Here is a 19,253-nt window from a genome sequence, read left to right as displayed (position 1 = left end):
TGTGAACACAGTGTGAAATCTCTTTTTACACTGTTAAATTTGAGCATCTTAACAGTGTGAACACATTGTGAATCATCAGTTCACGATGTGGCACAGAACATTACCATGTGAACACTCTGTGAAAACCAAATCACAGTGTGAAATCATCTCCACACTGTTAAATTCGACCGTGTAGTCGACTATTTGACCACACTGGGAACACACTGTGGGACACTGCAGTGTTCTTTCCAGCAGGGATACCTCGACACTCAGTACCTACATACAGGTCTATTCGACAAACTGCGACAAATCTAACAGTAAAAACAAAATATCAAAAATATCAAATCTGTACAGAACATAGTACATGTAATGTCAATTGCTTAGACTCCCAGATAATATTTCAGACAAATATGTTTGCCACGTGTTTGCACCCTGATTTCTGTTTTAAAAGAACAAACAAACAAGAATCTGCTAAAGAAACTATAAGTTGCCGTGTTTGGAAGAGCATTTCGTGATAATTTCGTCACAACAGTAATTACATGTCAACACAGGTATTGGCGTGCGAGGGTTTAAAAAAGAAACCCTCACTTATAAAAAGAAGGGGGAAAAAGGAACTTCCCTGGGGGGAAATGTCAGATGTGATTTAAATACAATACTTTTTGCATCAGCTGAGTTCAATGAATGCAACAAAATATCGGCTCGTAGGTGTTATACAAAGAAAATAGAAGAGAAGGGAAAAGAAAGCTCTGTGCTTTCCTGGTTACAGATTCATTGTTACTGGCAATGATTGTATTATGTTTATAGTTGATTCTTTTTCATTTCCCTCACTTGATGGAGTTGTTCAACGGTGAATCATTCGAGTTTAGGCACCATGATTTCTGAATACAACTGAAAGGCTTCTGCGCAGAAAAGCTACCTTTGTTCTCCCTGCTTTTTGTTTTGAGATTAAATCTGCGTGGTGCAACATTTATTTCTACGGTTCATAGGTATTATGTAAGTAAAATTTCTGCATAGTTAACTCATTGTCACAGAAATGATTAACGTCTTGTTTCAATAATAGGGAGCTTTAGATTTTAGACGCGCGGACGTTCAAAGAGAAAAAAAAAAACATGATCTGAGTGTGCGCAGTAACTTGATCCGCGCTACTGCGCACGCTCAGATCGTGTTTTTTTTTTCTCTTTGAACGTCCGCGCGTCTAAAATCTAAAGCTCCCTAATACGAAAGTAAAAGACGGCTGACTTGCTCCTGAAATGCAGCTCAGATGTAAAAGCCGCCGACAGACCAAATATGAAGGTCGGACTGATGTAACTAACATTACATAATGCCCAATGTCTGACCATTATGGTGCACACTATAACTGAACAGTAGCTCTTGCTATTACTTGAGAAGATCTTAGGGGGGTGGGGAGTTGGTAACATCACGTCAAGTTCAAGCCCACAGCGAGATAAACAAGTCTTTGAAATAATTCATCTATTACTTTTCTTAATGCAAATTTGACTTGGGCTGAGCTTCTCTTGGGCATTATACATGAAGAGTATAACATAGGCCCTACACAGCTTTTTAGCACCATTCCATGCCATTCTACATCATTAAGCTTTTACAGGTTGCAACCCTGTAAAATTCCTTCAATTTTAAAGCAGTTGACATCACTGAATTTGGTTGCTCATGATGGGAGTGGACTTCATACAATGTTGCAAGCCCTTACAAGTCTACATACATGCCTAAACATTGTGTATTACACATGTGGTATTTGGATTGTATGAATCAGAACAAACGCGTTACACTTAATTTCTGGGATACAGATGATTGTAAAAACGGGTCAAAGTCTCTAACCCGATTCAAAAAACTATCAGAACAGATTTTATAAATTGCTGAGGCAACAGCACGTCTTATTGGTGGTGTGAGTAGGAGAAATAACACACAAAAAACATTAATGATCGTATCGAAGGCGCGTTTATCATGTTAACGCTCAGCATTTAGCGAAATCTAAGCAATTTGTGTTGTCACGTGATTACTGCTACGTATAAAAGGTTATGAATCACTCTCCGTGAAAGTTTTACTACCTATTAGTGGCAATGACGCGAGTATAACTTTGTGAATTACTTGTGCTGAAATTCTGACAGGGTCAAACCAGTAACCAACAAAGAATCGAAGTGACACAATCATAAAGGACATAATATATTGCTCTCTGAACATTAAGAACATATCAAAGCACCCATGGCAGTACCAGTTTTTTGCCACTTTGGGTTTTCTTTTCATGCTTTTTCTTTTCCAGTTACGTTGTTGTGAAATCGACAAACAATATTTGCGCATCGGGTTCAATGCTCAGTGACGTGAACCTGCCGTCGATAAAGCCCGCCCTCAACTCCGTCTCGAATTGACTGCTGAAGGTGTCTTCCGTCGAGAAGGCTTCGTCGCTCGGCGGACCGCTGAAGAAGCTCCTGAACGACGTCCTAATCAGCCCCATGTCATTTCTTAACGTCATCAAAAGAGAGAAAAGCAACTAAGTCTGAACGTATACTTTCTTTAAAAAAAGTTCAGAAACAAAGTTAAAACACGGTGGGTCCCATCTTTTATTATACATAGGCTGATAGGACCACTTTGTTTTACCTAGTTTTTTGGATATCTCGGTGGACTGCTGAAGAAGCTTCGGAACGACGTCCTAATCAGCCCAATATCATTTCTGACGTCACCGAAGGGAGGAAAAGTAACCAAATCTGAACGCATGCTTTCTAACTTCTGCCATGAATGAACGTGAATATTCGAATATCATACGATTCATGACGCACGATTTCGATAAAGTGATGTTTAAAAAATCCATACTGCTCTAAACCCGACTGAAAGTATTGACAATCGAGTAAAAAAAAAAAGGACAAACTGAAGCAAGATCTTTTGATGTTCAGATTAGCTTATTACTACCATCGCTGTCATTATCAATACTTTTTTTTTTTCATTTGCTATTACTACATTCATTTTCATTTATTTCATTCATTCATTTATTATCATCTTCACCATAATCAATACTACTCAGATTTCCTTTCATTATACGAACAGTGTCTTACGGTAGAGTCAAGTAAATAATTCCGACACATCAAGAAGTTGTTGAACAATGTTGAATAGCAGTTGGCTGCTTTATCATGATTTCATACTCACACCCAGCTACTATAAGGCCTCCATAATGGTATAGAAAGACAAATTTGTCATGTACTCACGTAAAGTGGAAAATGGTTGCTCCTTGGTATATGTCGACAAAAGAAGATTTTGCATTTTGGAAGGTAGAGTTGACCTGGGGAGATGAAAAATAGTAAATATATAATAATCAACTACACATATTATACATTTTTTGGTTTTTCCATAATCTTTAATTTCTATAATTTCACATGACAAAATATTCATCTTGAATGTATACACACAATATACAATCAGCAATGTTGATCAACGAAAAAGAAATCACACACACACACACACATAGGAGAGAGAGGAAAAAAAAAGGAAATTCAGAATAGAAAAATTTCCAGGTAGCACCCATCGCTTTCTTCCTCACAACCAGATACTAGACCTTATAATGCTGCCAGCTATGAGTTACCCTGTACAAACGACATCACAAATGTGTATAATATCTACATTCCATATTCAAGCGTTCGCGCAAAGGATACAATGCCCTCAACTTCAACTGATTCGATTTGATTTGATTTGATTTCATGCCAAAAGTTAAATTCTTAAAAAGCATTGTGGGTAAGAAAATCGGAGACTTGTGTGGCCTTAAATTTCTTTTCTCAGTATTGGTGTAAGAAAAAAAAAGGTGTAAATTTTGTTTCCAAGACCAATGACGAGAGTTTCGTGCAATTTTACTGAAATCTTCACTGTTTTGTGCAGTTGATCATATTGTGTTTCATCCAAATCAATTATAAAAAACGAAGTAGATTCTCGCTTTGATCATCTCGCATTATTAAATACAGACATTATACTCACGCCTGTAATGAATTCCCGGGCAAGGTTGATGTGTACGGGGTTTGTAGAGATTTCCAGCCCGTCCATCCATCGGTTCTCCAGCGTGAGCGACACTCGCATGGCAAAGGGCTCGTCTGCCATATCGGGTACATGAGTGAAATTACAATATACGCTGCTTATGAAGTTTGATTTTCCACACCTAATTAGTGTATGTTTTCACAAAATGTAGTTAATGTTGTTTCTTTTATTTTTACTTCCTCATTTATAATGTCAAACATAAATCTTACAGAACAAATTGTAATGTACACCCACCGTCTTGTCTAATTCCACGCGGGATTCAGGATTCCCTTGAACAATCTTACATCCTCTCTTTTTTTCTCGGAGGTCCGAGTTGAAAGTTTGATACCTATTTCGAATCTAAATATGCGATGCATAGATAGCCAAGCTATTAAGATTACACAAAGTTTTATTCATCTACACAGAATGCATGGAACTGCATTACACGAAGTAACTGGAAAATGTATTAACTGCTTAAAAGTTGGGTTTTTTAATAGGGTTAGCACAGCCCGTTTCAAAGAATGAATGGAATTCAATTCTTATAGAACCTATTTTCTGACTAAAGTGGAATTTATATTCTTCCATTTGAACGTACTATGTAGACAAAGTTCAGATATTTTCAATATGAAATACAATTGTATTACATAAAATTCTTAGTGAGAATAACCTTTGCCATTAGTATTGAGTATGGTTGGTATAATTAATTCGGATTTACGATCATTTTGTTCAAGCGCTTCGGAATCAACTTCGCATTCATTTTTTTGAGAATGTCAGAAACATTTCGTGGTATATTCGAAGCCGATTTACGAATAACGATTTTATTCTTGATGCATTAAAAGTCAACTTCCGCCCGTTAGATATTGTTGCTTTACATGCAAAATACTGCATTGTAGTTGCAAATTTAGAACATGTAAGTTGTCATGGATTTCCTTTCAGCAACAATGTTCAGAAAATGTTAAAATATTATTTTGAATGAGAATGAATGTTTTATGATCATAAAACAGAACAAAATCACTTGGATTGTTAATAAAAGGCACGCTATACAATTTTGGTCGAAACTCTTATTGAATATCGCCTGCTTAAATTTTGCTTTCCATACTTTTGCCTCCGTTTGTATTTTATTATGTAATTTTATGTATACTTACTTTGAAAAATACTAATAAATTTTTCCTTCGGAAAAAAGTATAATCAAACATTAACATAACAGGAAAAATACAAAAAATTAATAACGACACAAATAGATTAGTGATTCAAAACGAACCATATAAGAATGCAAATAAATCGAAATGGCAAACAAGTTCTATAGATCACGCTGATCTGGAGCCTTCATCAAGCACAAAATGTGGTAACAAAATTGTGAAGAGAAGATACAAACACCAACAACTCGATTATTGAAGATAAGCGACAATACGTTACTCACCCGGAACTGAAAATGTTTGTGCTGTTGGAAAGGGGGGAAAAACAACGAAGAAATTTAAAAAGAAATATGTATTTAACCCTCTGTGTGCCACATTTATTTTCTGTATGTAGGTATGTCTGTGAAGTGTGTGCACATTTGACTCATTGACACACGAAGGGTTGAGTAGAACCGAAATGACCTTGGGTATACAGTTGAACCTCTTGTATCGGGACCGGGGCTCATCCGGATAAGGGATTTGGCCGGATACGGGAGACTCAATGCTTTATACATGTACATATACATACACATGTACTGATGTAGCCCATTGTAGTACCACATGTAGTAATGTGTATACTGCAACCTTTTCATTGTTACACTCAGTAACAGACCCCAAAATAGAGGTTCGTGTTTGCAAGAATGAAATCATTTTCTTTTATAAATTCTTGGAATGATTTACCTAAATGATTATTAAGAAATGTATCAAGTAGATCTTAAAAATAAACCGTACTCGGCAAAGTCGACTATAGGTCGCCATTGTTAGATTGAGTTGGGAATCCCCCTTTCCGCCCGTAATTATCACAAAAAAATCACGGCGAGATTGCGTCCGTATAATAGAGAGATCCGGATAAAGGGAGGCCGGATAAGAGAGGTTCAACTGTAATTACATGTTTGAATACGAATAGATGTAGTTTGCGAATATATTACAGCTTATGAACATAAAATGATGAATAAACTTATTTGTATCTTGTGTTGAGTGAACAATATTATTCAAGAACATCACTGACATACAAAATATTACCTTACTAGGTTTACTGTGGGGGGGGGGGGTGGTCCTGTTGTATATAACTATATAAATTTTATTCACATTGCTTTCACTTAGAGGGGACCGACCATGATACACCATGGACATACAGGTCCATGCATACACCCAGTGAGGAACATATCACTTTCATCTCCATCATGACTTGTATGTTAAAAAAAAAGTGCTGAAAATAAAGATAATATTTGTGTAATACGACGGGCTGAAACTCATATACTAGTAGTAGCTTATTGCTACCATGCACAACTGACTGCCAATATTCTCTCTTGGCCTATCAACTCCTTTGACAGCAGAGGGGAGGAGGCCGTTCCAGAATACGTGACACTTGATTAGTCATTGCCGCTCAAAGAAAATACACAATCCCTCCTTCACGTTATTCAGACGTCATCGCGTGTAAGGATTTTGCAACTTCTAGATAGCTGAACTTCGAGAAAATGATGACAAAGCGTTACGTTTCAATAAAGGAATTACGCACTCTTCATGCTCTTGAGGCGCAAAGATTTCTTCGAATACAGGCAAACCCGTCTTAGCCATGTTAGCGGGCGCTTGACTATGACGACCACATTACATTGTACTATGTCTACAGTTGTCGCCTGCTTTATGCGGCCTCTCTGAATAATTTCAGAAGAGAAATTATTTATTGACGACACTGTCTTCAGCAGGCAACTTAAGTTAATTTGTAAAAGCTAAGTTCTAGCGGATACTTCAAATTTGAATACTTCACTTCCTCACGACCAAACATGGAGACAATAAGGGGGAAAATCAATCTAAGATATACAGGTATTGAAAAGATGCCGATTATGTCATTAATTTAGTGCAGGATATCATACCGAGTACGATGCTGTAGGCGAAGTAGAAGACAACCGCGATGCCGCCGGCTGCCAGTATGAAGATGAGGACCCACATGACGGCCTCCAGTCGGTATCTCGACACCGCTTTCATCGTCTCTTTCGAAGGAATCTCCCCACCGCCGTTCTGCTTTGTCAGGTCGTTCGCCCCGCCTATCGGGTGCGACGACGGCAGCGTGCTGGCGTTGTGGATGGCGGAGTCCTTCCCCGAATCCGACGTCGATGCCGGCAACGACGTGTCGTGATCCACGTCGTCGTCGTCGACGTCTACTTTGGTGTCAGCATTCTGTGGTTCCACCTCATCCTCGGGCTCCTGCGGCACCTGGTCGTAGATGTGGGGATCTTGTTCGTTGGGCTCAAGAGGCGTCGGGTCCTGGGGAGTCTCTGCACCGATTTCGCCCATATCTTGGGACGTGCTGGGGTCGTACGTTGCCGGTTCTGGCTCGACGGAATAGGGAGCTAAAGAGACAGAGAGAGGGTGAGGGGGTGGGTGGTGGGAAAGTTTGAAATATGATTGTTTTATTGCTTTGTTTGTAATGTTTTTATTTTTGATTGGGTGATGTGGAAAATTTGCATTCGTGCGTATTTGAAACGGAGGCATGTCAAGGCAGCATTGTTCTAAGAGGTGTTTTTTTTTATTATTTGAGAGAAAGCATGCCAAAAGGGGCAATAACTGAATGCATTATTCTATTAATGATTAACAGTTGTATACACACGGTGTTTACAATGCGTTACACCTTGCTGAAAAAAAAATGGGTTTGAAGAAATAGTGTGTATGTTTCATTACACAGTAAGAATAAGAGATTTTCGAGTGTTTCTTGCAAAGCTATACCAGCGTGCCAGGTTGTTGTTGTTGTTTTTTTTTTCTTCATTTATTTATTTAATCAAAAATGCACAGCGCGACGCGAAATGTTGGAATTTCAAAAATTAATCTCTTTACCAAAAGCAGAAGGACCAAACTATGGAGTACGCACATTAGACACAAATACACACGCACATTAACAATAACGGAATGCAGAACATAATATATGCTCAGGCGTACACATGCTTTCAGCGTTCACTGTGCTGTTTCTCATTTTGTTTTCCACGTACACCTTGTATTTATATTACAGTCTAATCCCCGACATCACAACAAACAATTACATTTTTGCTGCAAAGACGGCAACGCTTCTCTTGTGTGTACTTGAATAACGGTGGTCTTCTGGTGGCATATAAAATGGGGCAATGTCTTACCTGGTGCGGGGGAATCAGGTGGCGGAGGAGGGGGCATTTCCTGCGGTGGGGGCGGTATGACATCATCAAGGGACGGCGGGAGGTCCTCCTCCTCTACGGGAGGCGGCGGCGACGCGGGATATCCGTCGCTAGCTGGTGGCTCGAGCGACGATGGTTCTCCTGGAGGAGGGACGGGCGGCTGCGGCGGAGGGGATGGGCTTTCGTCGTCCATTACGTCCATTTCAAACGCCTCATTCAGCCGCCCCTAAATAACCAACAATCAACAGGATCTGTTATACACATATCTCATTTCTCGCATTCACACACATACACACACATTACGATGATACATAATCATGATGATTATGTTTTGACCTTTTTTTCATTCAAAAGCTATCCGTTATTTTGCGACAGTCAATACTGCATTTGTCCTCTAAATTAACTCTCTAATGGCCAGATATGAGTTATAATGGTCTCTAAGCATCATACTGACTATTACTTATATATCAAGATGCTACACAATATAGTTTGAATCATGGCTCCACTCTATGAAATGCACCTAAAGCAGTTACTTTAAATTACCCTTAAGTAGATTTATAATGTCATTAAAAATAATTGCTTATAAAAATTACAAATGCACGCGTTCATAAAAGTATATGCAAAAATTGAAATATGCAGACATTATCTAGACAGAGGTATCTTTACGGATATGCATAATGCATCTGACGTGATATAAACTTGTGGGCATTTATAGCAAGGTGTTCAAGTTGAGAAAATATGAAAAACCACACATAATCCACCTTTAGAGGAAGGCATCTGCGTTGTGACAGTCCTTTTAGAATTAAACATACACAAAGCGACACTCTCGTCAGTCCTTTTAGAATTAATTGCAGACAAAGCGACACTTTCGTCACAGTTATCAACAACCAAAAATCAGACAAAATCTAAGTTGTACAATCTGACAATCAACTTTTTGGTGATGTCGTGACTCATGTCTCTCCACTGTCTTCTAACCCTGGTACATTTATTATGACGTTTATTGAGATCTCGATGTAGCATTATTGACGAATAGAAATTTCATTGCAGTTGTTGACTTAAATGCAAGGATTCCCATGACCTTTTTGTTTCCGGTATTGGGTAGACTAATGTGGAAATTACAATAACAGACGAGCAGATAACTCCCCAAATCTGTTTTTATGAACACCAAGATGTCAGCAACACTATGCATGACATTTTATCATCAGCCCAGCCTTTTATCATTTTGAGGGCAGGCCATGGTTTTACCAGATATTACCCAAACCTGCTGGAGAGAACTGCAGACTATAAATTTCTGCAGAATTTAGGGTATATTCGTTTAGACTTTGCAAAGACTGTTACTCATATTTCTTTTTTTTTTTTTTTTTTTTTTGCATACCACAATTACGATTACAGACACTATATCCAAGTACACTGTACACTGCTTAGCCCTGTTATGGGCAACACACCTAATTCGAAGCAGGTTATACAAAAGTTAAGGTCATACCAACGTTTAACCCTGTAACTTTATACACGTATTACCTTACTATTCGTTATTATGAGAGTTTAAGGTGCTCTTTTATACGCATACATATACTAGTACGTAATTATACTATTCTAAATTCAGTCCCCTGCAATCAGAACATTACAGAAATTGGTGATGAAATGCCCGCGTCCATTCTAGAAACCACCTTAAAGGCATAATTTACTATTTGTAGATGAAACAAAAAGCCCGCATTAGCGCTTTGAAATAGTTCTAAAATAAGATGTTAGGGATAGAAACAACCACTGTACAGATTTGAATCCGTATAATCGCTGTCAAGTATTGTTAAATACACAAAATGTGAACAATAGTTACAATAAAAAATATTCCAGACTAAACCGTATACAGTTATGGTTTATTGAGACTGATATCTCCTTATATTTTAGGCTTTATTATGAAAATGTTATATGTTTTGTGATAAAACAGACCTACACACATGCATCAAATGTGATATCTTGAAAATTTTTTAATTCACTGCTCCCAAAGGTAAACAGGACCTTTAATCCTTTCTTTTAAAAAAGAATGTGCCAACATATTAAAAATTGCGGCTAATGTGTGATCGTACAGTGTGCCCCAATCCATGCACCATGCATTTACGCACAAACACACTCATGCACGAAGGCTGTGCGATGTGTTTCTTTTCATAGATTATATAGGAATTTACATGGTTTCTGGATACATTGTCCTTTTCATTTCAGCTATTAAATCGCGCTGACTAAAATAGTGCCCAAATATCATAATTACCTTCCATAGTTTCAACAAAAAGGTATGGAATGTAAAAGCTCTGTATACCTTCACAAGAGTAACATAAGTCGTAAGCATGTATAGGCTACTTATATAACTGCGGTGATTACGCCATCATCTGTAACAATTAAAATTGAAGATATCATATTGGTATAAGATCTGGATCGCAATGGATTCTCCATTGTAAGACAGATACATTAATATTTAGGGTCATGACAACCAAAATGATAAGCCTCGTCTTAGAAAAAAAAATATATATATATATATAATCTAGTTCAGTTGAAAAGGCAGAATGATTTTGATATCAAAATCATTATTTTTTTTTCTTTTCTTAGTTGTGGTTTGTGTGTTATGGAAGTGAGAAGATGGCAACGTCACTTGAAGTACTGTACACATCACGTGACCGTCAACCATCTCATTATAGTCATAATACTGTCTCAAGGAGACACCCGAAACTGTGTAAGAGTTCGTAAATTCCTCAGTTTGGTTTTAATAGTCAAATGAGATGCCACTGTTCTGCTTGATTGTATTCTATTCACTAGAGTCAATATGTATATATAGAACGGAGGAACGTCGTCATTTTTTCATCACACCTTGCCCATATTATACGTGACAATGTGTATGTCTGGTATGTTTGTATGTTCGTATGTTCATGTTATAGTGCATTACATCTCCAAGGATTGTGATTAGTATTTGCTTTAGTATTAGTATTAGTATTAGTATTAGTATTAGTATTACGATTAGTATTACTATTAGTATTGATATTAGTATTAGTATAAGTATTAGTATTAGTATTAGTATTGGTATTGGTATTGGTATTGGTATTGGTATTGGTATTGGTATTGGCATTGGCATTGGCATTGGTATTGGTATTGGTATTGGTATTGGTATTGGTATTGGTATTGGTATTAGTATAAGTATTAGTACTAGTATTAGTATTAGTATTACTATTACTATTAGTATTTGTATTTGTATTAGTATTAGTATTGGTATTAGTATTAGTATTAGTATTAGTATTTGTACTTGTATTAGTATTAGTATTAGTACATAGTATTAGTATTACTATTAGTATTAGTATTAGTATCTGCTTCAAGCTGTTTTAGTGCAGATCCATCATGTCCATAGCCATGACTGCAGGATACGTTTTTATCTGTCCTGAACCTGAGTGTGGAGGATATTTTGTAATGCATTTGCCCAGCAGAATTAGAAAAAAAAAAATGATGAAAAAATAGAATTAGATTTGTAGTCATGATGAGGTTTCGTAACGATATGTCATGCACGCAAAACATTTTGGGGCTGTTTATAGAGAGACTTGTCAAAAACAGACCCGGTTGTTTCCTGTTGCTTCGTTTGATTAGTTACCGTACCTATTTTTTTTTCTTTTGTAAAATATTCCTCCCTTACACTCTCAAACGCCAGATGGGAATTTTGTTCATGACGTTTTTATCTCCTATCTGCTTGGATCTGTCATTTTGAACTCCAACGGGCCCGGAAAGGGCAAAAAAAAAGGTCCTTTTTTTTTCCTTCAAAATTTTAAGGCGAGAGACTAATATTGCTGAAAATTGCTGAATGCTCCACGATGGTTGCAATTTCTTTTCTTTTCTTTTTTTAATCAACTTATGTGTTTTTGTTTTAAGTGGTGGTTGTGATGTTGTTGGTATTGGTGCCATAGAGTATTCATATATATCATATGCTTTGCCTTCATTATTACGAAGAAAATATACTGCAAGCCAAATTGTATACAGTAAATCCAACATGCATTAGTATAGAGCTATCAAGCGGACACAGGGACGCGGTTATAATCCAGAGTCGAAAAAGTGTGGGAGGTATTTATTGATCGAATGCTTCCATTTGCTTTTGTTCGCGTGAAATCATGGGGAAACTTGATTCATCTGAAGGAGGCGTTAACAAATATCAAATATCTATAGCCAATCGCAACCCGAATCATTTACAATACTTCGTCAAACAGTGGAAATGAATAAAACTCACTCAGAAGCCACCATAATATGCGAAAAACATAAAAGGGAAAATTACAAACGAAACTAAAAACCGAAAATTGCCAAGAGCAAGCCGTAATCACGTCGAGATCTGCGTCTATTCTCGCAGAAAATTATTTGTCTGTGATTCGCAGTGTTGACGGGGATTTACTACCAGTAACTGTAGACGTTATTGTATTATTATGGTATTATACTCAAAGGATTTAACGGACCGATTTTTTTTTTTCTTTGCAAACATATTCAACCCTTTAGGAGCATACAGTTCAATTCAATACAAATATAAAGCGTGTCTCGTCAACTAGCAGTGTTACAGTTCCAAAATGAATATGCCTTCCGTCTACTGAAACATTCTTAATTTGTTTTAAAAAAAAGCATTACAAAAATTGTACTTATCAATTAAAACGTCTTTGCATGTTACATGCAAAAGGCGTTTTAATTGTTAAAGTACATTCTTTTTTCGAAACTAATTTATGCTACATAATGTCAGCATATCAGCATGTTAACAAACCTTAAGACTGTAGATTCATATCTATCACCAAGATATGTTTTGAATACGACATTTGCTGAAAGAGCAAGAGAGCACGGGGTTATATCCCAGTTTTCTCTTAGTTTTATCATAAGTGCAAACGACATTAAAGTAGAGAGAGAGAGAGATTGAAATACAGGGAGATATACAGATAGAGATGGAGATAGATAGATAGGTAGATAGATAGATAGATAGATAGATAGATAGATAGATAGATAGATAGATAGGTAGATAGATACTTTGAGTCTGAACTCATTTGGTGTCATCTTTCCAAAACTCATGGTACAAATTTGCTTAACAAAAGCAAAAGTGAAACACAAACATGACAACAGAAAAGTGGTCAGTGACGAATCCAGTTGAGGGTGTGGTCGGTATACGCCACCCCCCCCCCCCCCGAGTTCAGAGGTCGAGAAAAACAGGAAATAAAAGATCCCCGCTAGGAAAGATTTCCCATCATTTGGGAAATGTTTTGAGTGAAGTACCACTATTTCACATGTTCTCGTAACAAATAGGCCTACATTATACAGACACGTGACGACGTATAGGACAATGTCAAGACCTGTTGATTGATGATTCTTTGGCATTCTACCGGCAACTATCTTTGAGATGAATTTCCCTTTTCGCGAGTCACGGTAATCCCTCGAGTTTAATACAGTGCAGCAGAATCCTGGGGCATCCTCGTCTATCGGACGATGGCATATATGCACAAACATTATTTTGACATTTTCATTGACATTTCATGCACATCTTTGGAACAAAAGGGCTTTGTGACAGCGCAGCTGTATGCGCGTTGTAGCACCAACAACGAATGCATACAAACTGCATTCCAAGACAGAAATGTATTCAGTAAAAACAGGTGGGCTGTAAAGGCTGCCAGGTCCCAAAGAAAAAAGAAACAATACAAACGCATACATAATTGTACATACTTAAAAATTTAATAATCGGCTTGATACACAATTTCCCAATGGATAGAGTTCGAGAGTTTTGCATGCTTCATTCGCCGATACGTGAGCCTGTAGGCTGACTTGTATGTGTGTTTGTTCAAAATAACTTTTTCAAGGGAACACTGGTTTTGTCAAAACGCGCGAGATGAACACATTGTCAACGACGGAATGGAATATGCATAGACTAGGCCTACTTGATAGGGATACATTCTGATTGCACCATTACAGCAGACCTCGTGACCACACCATAAACTTTGCCCGGGGTAGCCGCCATCAAACTTTTATAACAATATGACAGTATGACCGGAAAATCCCTGATGCTTCTAATGACATGATTTGTGTATACCTTCCACTAAAATCAACATCGGTTAATACAAAATCTCAACATAACCAAATCCTTAAACCTGATGTTAACACTCTGCCTATACATAAATTCAAATTGATTTATAGTACATGGCGACGGTTACAGTTCGTTATTCCGAAGGTTCTTCAGTCCGAAGATTCGTTATTCCGAAGGTTCGTTAATCCCAAAATGTGATAAGGTTTGTTATTCCGAAAATTAGATAAGGTTTGTTAATCCGAAAATGAAATAAGGTTCGTTACTCCGAAGGTTCGTTTATCCGAAAATGAAGCAAAGCTCGTTATTCCGAAGGTTCGTTACGGACCCTATTTCATTGTCGGATCAACAAACCTTCGGAATAACGAAGCCTATTTCATTTTCGGACTAGCGAACCTTCGGAATAACGAACCCTATTTCATTTTCTGATAAACGAGCCTTCGGAATAGCGAAGCCTATTTCATTTTCGGATTAACGAACCTTCGGAATAACGCCACAAATGTTCGGATTAACGAACCCTTTTTCATTTTCGGATTAACGAACCTCTAGGTATAGGGAATTTGTGTTTCGGATTAACGAACCTTTGGAATAACTTAAATCATCATGTGGAACTGTCGCTCCAATTAAATGCAAACATGTGACAATGTATATCAGGAACAGAAACAATAAACACGATTGGAGAGGTGGAAATTCCAAAATTCCAGTATCACTGCACGTAGTTTTGTTTGTTTGTTTGTTTGTGTGTGTGTTTGTGTGTTTGTTTGTTTGCTTTTGCTAAAAGACCTCTGTCTTTCAACTAAGATGAAGGATAGATAATTGGAAAGTGATTCGAAACGCAGTGTATGGACGAGAGTAATTTCCCACTTGCATTGAGTTAGTCACTACTTGTTTGTTACACAATCAAGAGTTACTGAATTAACGGGGATCATGGGGATAGGAATTATTTTCACAGCAATGGCCGCATGGAAGAAAGTACTAATTTTGGACATAGTTCTCTTTGCATGGAGGGTTTCTCAATTTTTTTTCATGTAATCAAATATTTCGTGTGCGTATCGTGTATGAGACTGATTGTAATGATAATGCACTGTAATATGAAAAAGAGCTTAGCAGACTCACAAGTCGGTTTTTTTTTTTTCATCCATGGATTTTCATTGTTATCATTATTCCTTTTTAAAGGAGAGAGTACGGGTTTGTTTAATGGGCAGCCGTACACCATAAAGAGACGCGCAGACGGGAGAATCGCAGAAGATATGGGCTTTAAGCATATACCATTTGCCATGATCAAAATTATAAAGAGAACATGAGATTAAAACCATGATGACAATATCATGAGAAAACATATGACACCAACGATATCCGAAGACTGATTATGTCGATGTGATATCGGAAATGATTTGTTTTCTCTGCATCAGTATTCTTCTACTTCAATTTGACACAGAGAATTATCCAGCGAATTATGGTATGTTTTATGATACGATATGTGGCCGCTAAGGAAGAAGATCTGAATGCGAGTATAATGAAACCACGTGACTGACAACTGCTAGGATCATCCTAAGGATGAAGCACTACAGAGAATAATTCAAAGTGTACTGCCTATGAAAGAGTGCAGTGTACTCCCGTTATAACGAAGTCCTCGGGACCAGCGGTTTTCTTTCCTTATAACAAAATGTTGTTATAACCGAACAGCATAGTATATAAAGATGTATGGATGATAATATTGGGACATGAATTTTGGTTTCGTTATAAGGGGAATTTCGTTTTAACCGGGTTCGCTATATAACGAGAGTGCTCTGTACAACCAACAGGGACTCGAACCATCCGGAACCCCATGGTTGATAGTCAGTGATGGTCTTATCCGTGCTCTGAACCACGACAGCTCCTTTAAGGACCGCCTAAACTTTCTTTCCCATTATCAATCGTCTTGACCTTACTGGCTGACACACAGCTGTCAGTTTTAGCATGGACCTACTAGTCCATGGTTTTAGGCAGGGAGATAAAGGTCCTATGTTTTGTCAGCCAACGTGACACGAAAAAAAAAGTCCCACATACAACAATCAAACGGAAATGGATAAGGAAACGCACTTCTTCCTCGACAAGGTCTAAACGCCGAGATATTATGTCTGATGTTGTCGTCGTTGTTGATGTTTTTCAAGGATTTTCTCATCTTGTGACATTTCAGAGATTCAGTGCACTAAATATAAACACTACCGCTGGGAACATTATTAAGGTAATATTAACAAGGATGCACTGTTCGATAAGATGAACCTGAAGGGTCCGTTCGATGAAAGTATAATGAGAAACTTTTCGCTCATAAGACACACTTACGAGAGACTTCATGAAATGGATTTTACTTTGCTTGCATTAGCTACGTGCGTTTGTGCGACTTAAGCCATTCTGAGATTTAAGTACAGACTTTTATGTGATCACTTCATGAAGCGGACCCCTGAGCATTACTTCTGTTACCGCGCTGTTTGAGTTGCATATTAATTTCTGACATGCATGAAAACCCTACATCAGTCATCGCCATCGGTAATGTTACAGTAGAGAAGTTAATAATCAATGCCCTGGAATAAACGAGTTGTCTATCTAAACTACCGGAACCCCATGCTTCTCAGCACCAGTAATTAACTTCCATCTAGGCCCAGCGCGGTTGGCACAATGTCCGCAGGATATACGTAGGGCTAAAATGATTCAACGATGATTTCTATTTGACGAGTCTCATGACGGTACATTACATTGCAATCATCGACAAGCTACATTCCGTATTTTCACAACCCGTCTGTGTAAAAATGAACGTGCCCACATTGATTAAGATCTGGTTGAACAGTCGAGCTAATCAAGCAATTACTTTGAATAGGCGACATACCTGCCCAGCACACAAATCTCATACAAAACATTGACACCAACTTTACGATATCACAGCTACCAAAAGCTTCAAGCACTTACCTCAATGTCCGAATCGTCTGCCATGACTCTCGGAAACTCTCCCGCCAAATCCGTGCACTTTCGATCAGAAAGGGACAGTCAGGTAATACCTGTTATGTATTTCCACACGATGCAGGGAAGATCATTTAGCAATGACGATTTAGCATGCGAATGATGAAACTTACAATGATTCCAACCCACACCTGTCCCAACAATGCTCAATGTGAGTAACTCGTACACACGTTTACGAACACAGCGGTCCCCTCATTGTATTCCATCCGGCGGAACGTTAGTTGTTGTCAGTAGATGCTGTTGGTGGTGGCGGTGATGATGGTAGTTGTTTGAATTGGTTTTTGTTTGGTTTTTTTTTGGGGGGGGGGAGGGGAGGGGGTTGCTCCCTTATAAAACCTACGATGAACTTTCCAAATAACAAACAACTGCAAAGAGTGTGGAAATTACTTTGCTCTAATTATTATAATGTCATTTCATCTGATATGACTTTCAGAAGGTGCAACTGTGCGGGTTTTTTTAACTGACGGTATAGCGATCGAGCTTCGCCGGTACAAGGAGCGTATCGAACTGTGCGCCCACAAACTCCTCCGTAAGGGTGGAGAGTAATCGCAGGATATCAATTTGCGTATGACGAACTCGTTGTGGTACAAGTATATGAAAACCTATAGTCGGACCATATTGTAGTTATTCAAATACACCGTGCCTGATACATCAAAAGAAAAACGGGGGTATTATGACGAGCGGTATTCTTTAGGAAGATCAACATAGCTATGAAGGAGAAGAGGCAAGAACAAAAAAAAAAAGCATGATGAGGATGAAGAATGAGCAGAAAAACAACAAGAAATTTGTGGTGAAGAATGAAGATGATAAAGAAAAGGAAAATTGGGGTGAAAAGACACGTTTCCACCCCAGATACAATTTAACAGTTTCATACACCACTGTTTTCTTCATAATCATGCTATAAGAAAAAAAAATCAACGGGGGTCACCTTATCAAAGACATACAAACACCACAGCAAGTTTTCATTGCTGTTTGTGCTAAAGGAAACTTGGTGACAAATTTAAATTAGCTCTTATGCGTCAAGCATTTCCACTCACATACTTCAAGTATTTTCTATCCTGTAGATAAAAGTATTCTTGTGTTGTCTTCGGTATATAAGCTGCCAGTAATGAATACATCATCAAATGTTACACAGTGGCTGGTAATGTTGCCAATTTAACACCTATGACAGCTCCAAGCAGTGGTTGGAATACAATTGCATTGACTCCACGGTTCGACTTCCTCATTCGAATTCCTCGGCGGGCATGCATGCCGTTACACCGTGGGTTCGGCTGCGGCAGAGCGAACTCAACAATACCCATTAAAGCCCCTTGTGTGTGCTTTCTTTGGCGCATGATACAAATCAATAGCTCGCTTTTGTATCCCTCAACATGCAGCAATGCCTGTACAAGCCAATATTATAGCGAACACGAGACGATCGAAAAAGAGAAACCATACAACAGTGAGGAAATTAGCTTACTCGAGAAGGCACTGCGAAGTTTATTTCCACGGAAAAAAAAACAAAACCAACAACAACTAAACAAAACAGAACGAATCAATCCAGAAACACGGAAGTATCCATCAGGGTCTGTATTGGGACCAGGAGCATGCAATCAACAGTAATAAAGTGAAAAAGAAGAAATGAAAAGCAAAAGCGAAAATTTAACTTCTCACTGAAAAACAAGCTGAACGAAGGACCGGTCTTGTTTTGTTTTGTTTTGTTTTGTTTTGTTTTGTTTTTGTTTTTTTTTTTTGGGGGGGGGGGCTTTTTTGTTACCAAGTCGGATGTGAATGACTCTAATAAGTCTCAGAAACATCACGAAATGGAATCTCAGAGTGTCCTAAAAGAGACTTTTTAAAAATAGCAAACTTCACTGCGCTTGGGGAAAAACACAAGAAAACATA

The 19,253-nt window shown here is 38.0% G+C and overlaps 1 protein-coding gene across 1 annotated transcript; it reads right to left on the bottom strand.

The window, feature by feature from the left end:
• Positions 1-1,198: 1,198 nt before the first annotated feature.
• Positions 1,199-8,531, bottom strand: LOC140239944 (uncharacterized). Its single transcript, XM_072319762.1, has 6 exons — positions 8,288-8,531; positions 7,037-7,513; positions 5,408-5,428; positions 3,952-4,064; positions 3,192-3,265; positions 1,199-2,453 (listed from the first exon to the last, which is right to left on the bottom strand). Exons 1-6 carry the CDS (start codon positions 8,505-8,507, stop codon positions 2,255-2,257), a joined length of 1,104 nt encoding a protein of 367 aa, XP_072175863.1. The 5' UTR covers positions 8,508-8,531; the 3' UTR covers positions 1,199-2,254.
• Between the last annotated feature and the right edge of the window lie 10,722 nt (positions 8,532-19,253).

This window comes from Diadema setosum, chromosome 16 (genome assembly GCF_964275005.1).
Source record: "Diadema setosum chromosome 16, eeDiaSeto1, whole genome shotgun sequence".
Classification (NCBI taxonomy): domain Eukaryota; kingdom Metazoa; phylum Echinodermata; class Echinoidea; order Diadematoida; family Diadematidae; genus Diadema; species Diadema setosum.
The sequence above is the reverse complement of the archived record's forward strand: the minus strand, read 5'-3'. Positions and strand labels throughout refer to the sequence as shown.